Below are 13361 nucleotides of genomic sequence, written 5' to 3'. Positions count from 1 at the left end.
GTTCCCAGACACAAGCCAAGACACATGGGGCTGGATCTTTACATGCAGCAGAATGAGGTGATCGAACACTGTCCTACTTCAGATGATAAGTGGGGAATAGCGCTTTTGAATGCTCTGCCACAGGGGTCCCCAACCTGTGGTACTCCAGATGTTGTTGAACTACAACTCTCACTACAATTTATTGTGGCTGAGGATGATGGGAGTTGTAGATCAGCAACATCTGGAGTACCACAGGTTGGGAACCCCTGCTGTGCAACATCAATACTCCTTACAAAAAGAAAAGTAGCATATCAGGAATAAAGGTTCTAGCTCAGACCTTTGCCTGTGATGCTAGAATTCTATTTCCAGGGAGCTTTTAACACAAGGAAGCGTTCAGTAATGTGATTCCCTGGGGAGCATCTGGGGGAGATTGGGAGCTCCATAATCCAGACCAGCAATTGATAGCAGTTGCTATAAGAATCAATCTGCTCTTCCAGTGATGGGGGAAGCAGGTAAAAAGGGGCCAGGACATCTCTTTCTCATCTAGACTGCTTGCCAAGTCATCTTTCCAGGTGTGTCTTACTTGAAAGAGGAGAGGAGAGCTGGTCTTGTGGTAGCAAGCATGACTTGTCCCCTTAGCTAAGCAGGGTCTGCCCTGGTTTAATTTGAATGGGAGACTACATGTGAGCACTGTCAGATATTCCCCTTAGGGGATGGAGCCACTCGGGGAAGAGCAGAAAGTTCCAAGTTCCCTCCCTGGCATCTCCATGTTAGGGCTGAGGCTCCTGCCTGCAACCTTGGAGAAACTGCTGCCAGTCTGGGTAGACAATACTGAGATAGATGGATCAATGGTTCGACTCAGTATATGGCAGCTTCCTATGTTCCTATGCAAGTGGCCAGTGAGGGGGAACATCTGAAAGGACTACAGGTGGGGTTGGAAGATGGGTAATGTGGGAAAATGCTTGACTAACAAGCAGAAGGTTGCCAGTTCGAATCCCCACTGGCACTATATCGGGCTGCAGCAATATAGGAAGATGCTGAAAGGCATCATCTCATACTGTGTGGGAGGAGGCAATGGGAAACCCCTCCTGGGCACTGTGGGCACCGGTAGTCAACACTGTCTTGATGGTACACTTTACCTTTACCTTAATGTGTCATTATGTGCTGGCAGGCATTCTGTGGTTTTCAAACATTCAAGGGACTCTTTCCACAATAATTGGTCTGCCAAGAAACACCCAAGCACTAGCCAGCAAACCCTTGTGCTGTGCAATGGTCATTGGAGTCCATGACACATTCCACACTCAATTCATGTGTCCAAGTCCTTGGGCTCCACCATTGCCCTATGTCAAGCCTGCTCAACATTGGCCCTCCCAGCTGTTTTTTGTCTACAACTCCATAATCCCCAGCCATAGCCAGAGATTATGGGAGTTGTAGGCCAACATCTTCAGGAAGGCTGAAGCTGAGCAGCCCTGTGGGCCTATGTGAATTGAGAATGTGTCCCAAATACTCTCAAGACTCCCAGCTACACACTGGGGGGGGGGGAGACAAACAATGAGTGACAGGCAAGCTGCCTTCCAAGGAAACTGGTCTGACTCTGCCATTACTGAATTCTTCTTTGAAGAGCCTCTGATCAGCTTCTGGGGAAAACCCAGAGCTTCTTCTGAAAATCATTTGAACCTTAACATAATACCCTTTCTTGGCTGAATTTCAAAAAGGGGTGGGAAGGCAGTGTCCCCTCTAAGGCTTGTGCATGTATGCGCGCTCACACGGTTTTTGATGTCTGCTTCGTTCAATTTAGATCCCGCTCAGGTTTAATCAGGATGGCCCCATGCTGAATGCATGTGTGCACACACTGCCTCGATACTGCTGCCCAGAATAAAACTCATTCTACACATAGACGAAAAAAATTAGAGACAACACTGTTGTGGCGGGGGGCATAATTTGTTAAGCATATTCCCTTCCCAACTGGAGTCAACTGATGGTAGCCTTCATCCATCTCAGAATGTCAGTCTAAGGATGTTTGTGTGCCCATTCAATCTGTGTCATGTCTAGCCAGGGGTACAACTACATGATGGAGACACATTTGGCCAGAGCACCTGCAGAGTGTAGTGCAATTTCTTCTGGCATGACTGACCCACACAAAGCTTATTTATTTCTCTTCAGTGGTTTAGTTTACTCACTGTTTTGGCTTTCAAGTGACATTTCGGAATATTTCAGTGTAGGGTCTTCGTATGCTTCACTATCCAAATTCCTCTTTAAATTGGATTCATAGTCCTCCTGGGGGGGATAAGGGGGGAGAAGAGACTTTAACACTGTCATAAAAGCAAATATGAGGAGTCACAGTGTTCCAGACTGCAAAGGTTTGTACTGGCCTAATCATGGCAATTTGTCGTGTTTTGCACAACATTCAATGCTCTAGTCTTCGTTTTTGGGGATTGCTCACAGCATCCATACAGAAGTACAGTTCTTTGGTATGTGTTTTCTCACCTGGCTCTGAGCTGCCATCTGAGTGCCTCTCTCTGCGTGTCGTTCTTGATCTTTTTCTAACACTCAGCCTGGAGGTAACATGCCCTGGTTGGCCAGATCTGTTGGGAATCCAAAAGGAAGGCACACACATTAGAAAGGTTAGATCAAGTACACACAGAAAGGGCTATTTGTTCTAAAAGGGGTGACTTAAAGCAGATTGCCTGCACTGTTTTTCTATAGAGAATGTACACAAGGAACAGATTGGGATGTCTTTGTAGATGCTTAAGGGAAGGGGAAACGGGAGCTGCCTTGGTTATGGGCCTTGGGTCTCCGCTGCCAATAGTAATAATTACAGATCCTTACTGCCCCTCTACTCTGCAAACAGCAAACCATTTGAATACTCTGTGTGTGTGCACATGTGCACATTGTGCACATTGAAGGGCACACACACTCACATGTGCACACACACTCATATCAAAACATTGTCTCCATATCCCATATCCTACAAGAGTATATACATGTTGAAGATTTTATTTTGTGTTCTAGTTTACAATGAGCCAGCAAAACATACAACTCAGCAAAATGGTTGGTTTTTCTGAGCCCTCTGGCCTCAGTTTCCCTCCCTAAGTTCACATATGCAGGTGCTAGTTCTAGTAGGTATACCATCTGCAGATGTTCAGAGACACTATGCCTTATTACTATTTCACATGCCCCATGTCTGAGCCTTGGTGGTTTTGTTTTCATTTAAAAACACACCCTCTTGTAAAGCAGAAGTCTCTCTCTCTCTCTAATTTGTAGACCACCCCAAACTTCTGTCTCTGGGCAGTTACAACTAAGAAAGTTACAGCTAAGAGATCTCGACAATATTAAGAACACCTGCAGATTTTTATAGCTGGAAGCTGTCAGTTAACATTATTGCATTGTAGACCTCTATATCTGTGTTTTAATGAGAAATTAATATTCTTTTCACTATAATTGTAATAAAATTATGGTACAATTTATATGTTATATTATATATATATTAATTTAACGTGTTTGAAGGTTTGTTTTACATGTTATGAAACTCCCTAACACTGAAACCATTTGAGTTGAATAGATTGGTATTGGTCGCCCAATTCTACAGAACTTGTTGTGCTATACACTTGGCAAGCACTGGCTTGAATTATCAAACCCTTCCAATGAAATTGGAAACCCTTCTGAGGTGCTCTGTGACTACAGCACATCTTCTCCTGCCCTTTTGAAGAGGTCAGGGGTTCTCAAACTTGCGTCCCCTGATGTTAGGAACATAGGAACATAGGAAGCTGCCACATACTGAGTCAGACCATTGGTCTATCTAGTTCAGTATTGTCTTCACAGACTGGCAGTGGCTTCTCCAAGGTTGCAGGCTGGAATCTCTCTCAGCCGTCTCTTGGAGAAGCCAGGGAGGGAACTTGAAACCTTCTGCTCTTCCCAGAGTGGCTCCATCCCCTGAGGGGAATATCTTATAGTGCTCACACTTCTAGTCTGTAGTTGGATTATAAATCCCATCATCCCCAGAAACATTGGCCATTGGCCATTGTGGATGGGAATCATAGGAATTGTAGTCCAACAACATTTGGAGACCCAAATTTCAGAATCTCTGCCTTAGGTCACATTAGACATGTGACTTTCTATTGAATGTAATGAGATACCTGTTGGATCTGACCAAGGGTTTGGCAGTCTGATTTCAACAAGGGTCAATCAGATGCCTCCTGGAAGCCCACAAAGCAGGGCATGGAAGCCACAGCCCTCCTCCTGTAGTTTGCTTCCCAGCAACTGATATTCGGAGATATAATTGCCACTAAACAAGGAGGTTCCATGTAGTCACTATAGCTAATAGCCATGGATAAATCTATCCTCCATAAATTCATCTAATCTCTTTTAAAGGCATCTAAGTCAGTAACTATCACCAGAAACTGTAGCAGTGAATTCCATAAAAGTTAACTGTGCATTGGGTAAACAAGTAGTTTCTTTCATCTGTCTTGAATCCAACACTCATCAATTTTATTGAGTAACTCTGAGTTATCATAATATGGAAGAGAGAGGGAAATGTCCACTTTCTCCACACTACGCATAATTTTTTAAACCTTCATCCTATCCTTCTTTAGTCATTTTTCCCCCTAAACTGAACTCCTCCAAGTGGTTTAGCTTTTCCTTGTAGGGAAGGTGCTGCTTCAACCCCCTAATCATCTTAATTGCCATTTTCTGTGCCTTTCCCAGCTCTGCAATATTCTTTTTGAGATGGGGCGATCAGAACTGTATGCAGCATTCCAAATGTGGCTGTACCAGAGGTTTGAATAAGGGCATTATGGCACTGCTTTGTTTTCAATCATTTCCTTAATAATCCTTAGCATGGAACTTGCCTTTTTCACAGCCACCACTCCACAAGCTCCATACAGCTCCATACAGCAAACTCAGGGGTGTAGCTAGGGGAGAGGGGGCATTGTTCGCCCTCTCAAAGTGAGGGAGAGAATGAAGAAAATAGGGAGGAGTGGAGCTGGGGGCTCTCAGGAGCTGGGGGGCCCGGGTTCTTTGAACTCATCCGCTCAATTATAGCTACACCCCTGAGCAAGTTCCCCATGCAATTCTGGTCATTATTAACCATAGTTCCCTCTTCTCACTCCTTTAAAAAAAATTTGTCATCATGTGGTAACAATCACCACAACTACATGGAGAGCTTGTCATTCATGGGGAAGCTTCTACAGAGTTGCACGGTCATTAGCCACCCAAGCAGCACATCACATGTGTGGATCAGGCCTTAGAATCAGGATAGCCAATGCAAATTGTACCTCTTCACACTGACCCCTGCTAAATGGGCAAAGAGGCACCTTTCAAAGTGGTGATTCTCTTTATATTTAGCAGAGGGAGAGCAACTGGCCCTATCCATCCCCAGCACAGCATCCCTCCAGTAGCTGTCACTGGTGTCTACCTTATCTTTCTTTTTTAGATTGTGAGCCCTTTGGGAACAGGAAACCATCTTCTTATTCTTATTCTTATTCTTATTCTTTTTCTATGTAAACTGCTTTGAGAAGGTTTTTTTTGTTGAAAAACGGTATATAAATAAACAATTTTATTTCATTTCATTTGCATCGTATATTTGGGGCAAAAATGCATGTTGCTCATTCCCTTATCCTAAGGTTTTAAAGGTGGGTGGTATTTTTTAGTTATTGTTAAAAGTTTGATGCAAAGTAATCAAATGGTGTTGGGCAAGGACCAGTACATTTTGAAGGTCAGCCTGTACAGCAATGACCAAAAACTCCTGGAAAAAGTCTTTGTACTTTTCAGTTCAAGATTGGTTGTAATAGCATTAACTCCTCATATTAGAAACACTTCTTTCAATATCCTTTCTGTAGCACTAGGGGGCGGTATTAAGCAAGACTCACTGAATCAAGGCGGCCACATAGCACACTATTGGAATTCCCTAAAATGCTTCGTCACACACAGTAGGCATTCAAACAGCAAAGTGCTCCTTGATTCTGCCTCCCCTTCCCAGTGGTGAGAACTGAGCAGGGCCTAACTCTCCTTGATACTCTCAGCTTAACTAAGTAAAGGTAAAGTGTGCCGTCAAGTCGATTTCAACTCCTGATGCCCACAGAGCCCTGTGGTTGTCTTCAGTAAAATACAGAAGGGGTTTCCCATTGCCTCCTCCCATGCAGTGTGAGACGACGCCTTTCAGCACCTTCCTATATTGCTGCTGCCCAATATAGTACCAGCAGGGATTTGAACCAGTAACCTTCTGCTTGTTAGTCAAGTATTTCCCTGCTGCGCCACTTAAGGTGCTTGGCTAAACTACTAACCCTTTATTCATGCTCTAGTCTCTCTCTCATCTCTCATCTAGCACAACCTCCTCCTTAATGCTTTCCCTTTCCTTCAGGCATGTCATCCTTCAAGTCAAAATGCCTCTGCCAAATTTGTGTTTATGTCCCATCACTACAATTGGATCATTCCTGAACATAGAATGGTATATTGGCTTCTTGTCATGCTATGTATCAGCTAAGCTTCTAGACCTTATGTGTGAAGTTCTTCATCTCCCTGGCCTGACTACTTCTTTTGTTTTGTCTTTCTTCCTGTGCCACACAAGCTCATCGGGTTATCTGCCCTGTTTCTCCTACCCTGTTTCCCCGAAAGTAAGACCTACCCCGAAAGTAAGACCTAGAAGTAATTTCTGATGTACCGCTAATTGCCCTAGTGCATTTTGGGGGGCTAAAATTAATATAAGACACTGTCTTATTTTCGGGGAAACACGGTAGTCCTGCTTGAGGCCAGCCCATTGGCCAACACAATTGGATGTACAAGTGGCTGTCTAGGATGTCAGGTGCTTAAAGGGAAAATGCTTGAGGAAGAAGCACAAGTTTTCCTCCCTGAACACAGCAAAATCTTGGAAGGAAGGCAAAAATATTAATGGTTGCTTGCAGAAGCAAGGAGCTGACCCCAACTGCCTTTTTGACTTCTGCATGTTGGAACCTTCCAAACACTCATTATTCCCTCTTTCTTTCACGTCCCTTCTTAAGACTGAGTCCTTCAGCAAAACCTTTCCCAAACCATCCTGACCTCACCTTGCCTGCACTTCTGGGGCCATTTGATTCTCTTCCCACCTATTTTCAGTCTATCCCTAATATCCTCCCAGCCACCCATCTGTGCTTTTGCTCATTGTAATTTTCAAGCGCAGAATTATTTCTGCTTTGTGTGAGAGCGAACGAGCTATGCTGTGAACTAGCAAGTCTGCCGCTCAAATATTGGGCTGCCATTCATTCACTTGGCGGTTTTAGACAAGCAGCTCAAGCTCCGTCTTAGTGTCCCCATCTGCAATATAAGGAGAATAACATCGGCCTAATTTACAAGGTTGTTGTAAGGATTGCTGAAATAATGTATGTGAAGCGTCAACTGTCTTTGTTCAGCCCTGGCACAGTGGCCCTTTGCAGGCTGTTGCAGTTGTCTCCCTTGTGTTTCTTTTTATCTTATGAGCCCTTTGGGGACAGGAACTTGTCTTCTTCTTCTTCTTCTTCTTCTTCTTCTTCTTCTTCTTCTTCTTCTTCTTCTTCTTCTTCTTCTTCTTCTTCTTCTTCTTCTTCTTCTTCTTCTTCGTAAACCACTTTGAGAATTTCCTTGTTGAACAGAAGAAGAGGAGGAGGAGGAGGGAGGAGGAGGAGGAGGAGCTTTGAATATCCCAAAAGCTTTCTATAAAGGCTATTATGATTACATGCTGTACAATGCAGCTCACTTCTGGTATTACACAAATATTAAATCATAAGAGGTAGTCAAAATGTTAGAATGGCACACATACCCCTATACCACATCTTGGAGTTCATATGCCTACTGATGCCCATTCCTCATGTTGGCCATGTGAGTTTCAAGTATCAATGGATGCTTCACACACACACACACACACACACACACACACACACACACACACACACCTCGCCCAACTGGGCCGGTTGTCTTTATTTTGCACCCTCCCTCTTTATGCATCCATGAAGATGGAAGGGCCTAATTTAAAGCAATGCTTGTCAGTGATTAAATTCAGAACCTACTTAGAGTGCTTTGGGTTCAGCTCTGGAATCATGTGAAGCAATGACCAGAGTGCATCTGAGCATGTGCAAAATGCCTTTCAATTTCCATTGAGAAACTGCAACCACATCTAAGCTCCTCCCTCATCTAGAGGGAATTGCTTCTATGGAGGGTCATCATAGTCCTTAAATGAGCCAAAAATAAGCTCTGTGAGCAACCCTGCACTGGTTATGAAAATTCTCATCTGCTTTCAAAAAAGGGGAGGGAAATCAATATACATAAATCTTGCATCATATGTTCCATTCCACAATTTGGGGTTTCAGGTTGCCTAATCTGGCATTAAAAAGAAAATGTAGAGTGACCCCACACCAAGTTAATAGATTTCTGCAGTCTCATTTTGCAGATAACTTTATCTTTTCCTGCCTGCTATGCAAGCTGGGCTGGGTTCCTCATGCATAAGCCTATGAAACTGCGAGAGCAGCAGTGCAGCAATAGGGTACGTTTCCTAGGGAGGCTGTGGAGCCCCCTTCCTTGGAAGAGAACCAAAAAAGGATGACCTGGCATCTGCTGGGGATTCTTAGGATTATCTCTTTAAATACAAGGCATTGGACTTGATGATCCATTGAGTATCTCTCAACTCTGAATCAAGCGTTACTCCAGCCATTACCAATCTAGGACCTCTTGCAAGGACAGTGGATTGACCGTCAGAAACATAACCCCTTTCTAATTTCCATATAGGTAGATGCTCAGATTCCCATTCACCACTTCTGCTGCAAAAATCTCCATAAGCAAGGACATTCCATCCCCACTCCACAATTCAACCCATGTAATAGGCCCAGCATCTTTAATTTACACCTAAAAGCAGCAAGAGCATAGCAAGCAATGACCCCTTCCATTCAAACTGTCCCCCACTGGTATCTCATTTTTCAGCCTCATTACTATTGCAATGTCACTGACTTTTGGTGTGTTTCCCTGTTCACCCGCATCAGCCTGCAGCCCTGCAATATCAGTTAATAGGTACTGTAGACTATTGTGATACCTACCACAAATAATGGCATAAACAATAATGGCTAAACATGTTCAGAGCTCTCCAAGGCAGCTCATATGTTTTTTGGGGAATACATGATAGAACATATAGGACACCTTGTATTCCTACCACAGAGACATCCATATTCCAGTACAAGATCTAGTATAAGCAGCAGGAAAATTGGTGCAAATGGAATTTTATATCTGAAAAAGGATATTGTCGGGCTGGAGAAGATATACAACTAAAATTATCAAAGGATTGGAGCATCTTCTTAATGAACAGGGAGTGGGGAAGAGTTGAGGGGAAGAGATAGATTTGTAGAGAATGAATAGATAGCACTTATTCTCTCTTCCCCCAAACACTAGAACTCAAGAGTAAACCAGTGAAACGTATTAGCAATAGGGTTCAGGACAACTTAAAAAGAAGCATTTCTTCACACAACACGTACTTTTTAAACTTCTGGAATTAATTGCCACAAGACGGAGTGATGGCCATTAGTTCAGATGGTTTTGAAAAAGGATCAGACAACTTCATGGAGAATGTGTGTGTATCAACGCCTACTAGCCACGATAGCTAAGCATGGAAACTCCACATTCAAAGACAGTATATCACTGGGGGCAAAGACAGAACAAAGCAGGGGCTGGCTATCACCAATTTGACCTGCTTATTAGCTTCCCAGAAGGACCTAGCTGACCACTGTTAGAGACAGAGTGCCATGGACCATGGGTCTGATCTAGCAACACAATGTCATATATTCTTAATAAAGTATCATGGAAGTGAGATGCTGACTTCTTCCAAATTCCTTGTTTTCCAAAAGAACCCCTGCTAACTAAGCAAAGAGGCATCTTTTAAAGTAGTGACTCTGTATTTAACAGGCAAAGAGTAACTGTCTCCATTCAACCCAGCACAGCATCATTCTGGTGGCTGTTGCAGGTGTCTACTTTATGTTTCTTTTTAGACTGTGAGCCCTTTGGGGACTAAGAACCACCTCATTCTTTTTTCTATGTAAACAACTTTGAAAACTTTTTGGTTGCAAAACCATATATAAATTAACAACAACAACAACAATAATTAAGAATGATGATGATGTGACTTCCGTAGCTCTCCGATAGCTAGAACCTTCCATTGAGTATTTTTTAATGGTAGATTTCGTAAACCTCATTTCATGTTGTCCTTTATTACTTTTCATATGGTGGCGTTCCTCCTCATTTTAAAGATAAGAAGGTTGGAAGGTAAGAAGCAACATTTATATAAATACACACACACACACACCTGCACGCCACAAACAGAAAACCAGCTCTTGTAGTACAACCATGCAAAGAAGGTTCACCTTGGCAGAAAGCTAAAGTCTCCCCAAGAAAATCCTAAAGTTACTGTCTTAAGAGAGATGGAAACAGAGACAGAACATCACATAGATGTCAAGGCAAAATCAATGGAGAAGAGTTTGGGAAGCAGTGTCAAACGTCCTAGAATTATTTTTTCCAGTTAACTGAAATGCTATAAAGATTAGACCACTGGAAATGTTGGTTGGCACAAAGCCCCTCAGAGGGGCTAACTAGGATTCCTTGACTCCCCCTTCTTCCCAACTGCAGCTTCTGATGCATCCTCTGGTATTGCCCCCCCTCCACCCCTCAAGTCTCCTCCCACATCCATGGACTCATTCGTGGGCCTGCTGAAAAGCCAACTGAGTGCATAAGCTAACCTACCTGTACGCTTGCAGGGAGTTCTCAATGGAGAGGCGAAGAAAGTTTTGATCTGGGTGGTTTCCTACTGCTCTTTGGAACCCCAGCCTCTGGTTTCCTCCAACCCACAATAGGTGGTAATGAGCTGAAAGAGCTCTCCCGAGCAACTTCAAAGTCCTGACTCATCGTTGCTTCTTAATCTTGTCATGCCACCTGGCATCAGAGGTACTCCTGGCTGTTCTAGATTCTACCTTTTTCCAAGGACCAGTAAACAACATTATCTGAAGTTAGCATGTGGTGCTGCCTCCCACTTGAACTTCCATGGCATGCCCCTCCCATCTCACCAGCACTGGCCTCACCAACACTAGACACATCTTGTAGGGCTCAAGCAATTCCCAGGAATGCCACCTCTCCTCCCACAATGAACTTCTAGTCATTCAGAGTCACAGTCAGCTTCTCAGCTTCACATCTTTGAGATAAACTTGTTTACAGATTTCAAGGGGATCCACTTTGCTGGGGGTGGAGGGATGAGAAAGAAGGGGCTGCCCTTGCAAATGTAGTGATGGGTTTGTTTAAAGGTTCTCACAAGGATCCTTTTTTTTTTTGTCTGAAAGATTTGAAGAAAGGTTCCAAAAGAGAGCATGTTTCACAGCTGCCAACTGAAATGACTTCAGCAGAAGAGTGAAAGGAGGACAAGAACAGGGCCAGGTCTTTATATCTTTGGGCCTTATTATCTTTGGATGAGTTCTCACCGGTGCATTTCATTTGGCTATACTTGAAATAAGAAGACGTAATGCTCTACTTGGAAGGACCTGTTCAGCTTCTCCAGGTTGTATATATGTCAGTACACACGAGGACTCAGATGTCTGCCAGAGCATCTATCCACATTAGAAACATCTATCTATAACTAAGACCTGGGTGTTTTTTTCACAGGGCTTTTAGCTCACATCTCCCCTAGAATGGAGGGTGTGCCTTCACATATTGGCAGAATTTACCCCAAAGTCCTTGAGGGCTATCAGGGAGCACTTCACACACGGTTTGGGTTTTTCATTGCATGTTAGAGCATACCTGTTTTATATCCATGGTAAAAAAATATCCACTTTTTACATTGTTTTTGGAGGGCAACTTCAAACTCTCAGTAAAGCCTTCTGCGTGAAAAACACATTGGTGTGGAGCCGTGGTGGTGGTATTGAGGGAATGGGATGTGCCATTACACTGTTTAGTCTAATATTGTTTACTTTAGCTGGGCTTCATAAATGACTCCAGTCTTGAACATTGTAGTGCATCCCAAACTATTAAAGGAACTATCATGTATTCTACTCCAAAAGACAGAATAAACTTAGCACAAGTGAATAGAGTCATCACATGCTCTATTAATCCAGTTGCATAGCACAGCTGTTTCTGACAGATGTTCTACTTATGCCAAGATTAAAAATACCTATTTCTCCCTGATGTTCTAGCCCAGTGGTTCCCAACCTGAGGTCCTCTGGATGTTGCTGAATAACAACTCCCAGCATCCCCAGCCTATATCTAGAAAGAACATTATGGGATTTCCCCATAATGGAACATTATGGGGGGGCATTCTCCAAATGCCCTCCCATAATCCACTAGTATACACATCGACTTTGCCATATGCTTTAAGGACAGCAATACTATGCATTTGCTCCAGGCCAGAGCTGCAGAACTTCGGCCCTCTTGCAGATATTGGATTACAACTTCCTCCAGCTCTACTGTGACTGGGGATGGTGGGAGTTGTAGTCTAAATATAGCTGGGCATTTTATTGTTAATTTTATTTATTGCTAAATTTATATACCGCCTTTCATTAAAAACAATCCCAAGGCGGACTGGATCCTAAAAACAATCCCAAGACATCTGAAGTTGTACAGCCATTGATTGATTGATTAAGTGTCGTCAGGCTGATGTCAGTGCAGCCATACTCTAGACAAATCCCAGCAAGCCTCAGACAGATGTTCTGGCTACATCCAGGTAGAACACACTTGCACTTTGCATATGTTCTTCCTGCATGCACACCTAGGTAAAATGACACCTAGGTAAAATATACCTTCTAATTCATCTGTGAAATGTTCCATAACTTCTAAAAACAAATGTTGGACTACCACCTGCCTGCTTCCTGGGTTAGCACATCATTTTTTCATTCATTCACACTCAGGTCAACTTCTCCTGTGGCTGAGAAAAGCTGATTGTTCCCTTTACCTCTGTATGAAGTCTACAATATCTGGGAAATCCCGCAAAAGGCAGACATTTGGTGTTCTAGGAACAGGAAGCCACACTTGTCATTCATTCTAACTGGGACTGTCACCTCATTAAATAAACCTTTGTTGATTTGTTGTAGTTTTGATTGATTAATGTGTCGATTAATTAAATCTGCATAAATATGCACATACGAACAAAAACAAGAGCTCTGAAGGGAAAAGGCACCTGTTCTTTGTTTATAGAATGAACGGTAGCTCCAAGATAGGGCTGAGAGAGATTCCTGCTTGCAACCTTGGAGAAACCGCTGCCAGTCTGTGTGGACAATACTGAACAAGATAGACCAATGATCTGACTCAGTAGAAGGCAGCTTCCTATATTCCTAAATTCAGAAACTAGATCAGTATTTTTCCAATCTTGTCACTTCCGGGAGCCCTTTGCACATTGGCTTGTCTGCTATCTCTGCACA

General features: G+C 43.2%; 1 protein-coding gene across 2 annotated transcripts in view; it reads right to left on the bottom strand.

The window, feature by feature from the left end:
- Window positions 1-10822, bottom strand: part of SLC4A1 (solute carrier family 4 member 1 (Diego blood group)) — a 90857-nt gene extending 80035 nt beyond the window's left edge. The window contains exons 1-4 of one of the 2 annotated variants that reach the window (XM_053262394.1): window positions 10705-10803; window positions 7303-7568; window positions 2467-2564; window positions 2160-2256 (exon numbers count right to left, since the gene is read on the bottom strand). In XM_053262394.1, coding sequence (XP_053118369.1) covers window positions 2160-2256; window positions 2467-2484 — 115 coding nt within the window. In that variant the 5' untranslated portion in view covers window positions 2485-2564; window positions 7303-7568; window positions 10705-10803. Of the gene's footprint in view, window positions 1-2159; window positions 2257-2466; window positions 2565-7302; window positions 7569-10704 lie in introns of both variants that reach the window. The other variant, XM_053262395.1, reaches the window with a different exon arrangement.
- Window positions 10823-13361: the final 2539 nt, after the last annotated feature.

This window comes from Hemicordylus capensis, chromosome 6 (genome assembly GCF_027244095.1).
Source record: "Hemicordylus capensis ecotype Gifberg chromosome 6, rHemCap1.1.pri, whole genome shotgun sequence".
In the NCBI taxonomy this organism is placed as follows: domain Eukaryota; kingdom Metazoa; phylum Chordata; class Lepidosauria; order Squamata; family Cordylidae; genus Hemicordylus; species Hemicordylus capensis.
Note: the sequence above shows the minus strand (reverse complement) of the source record. Positions and strands in the feature narration are given on the sequence as shown.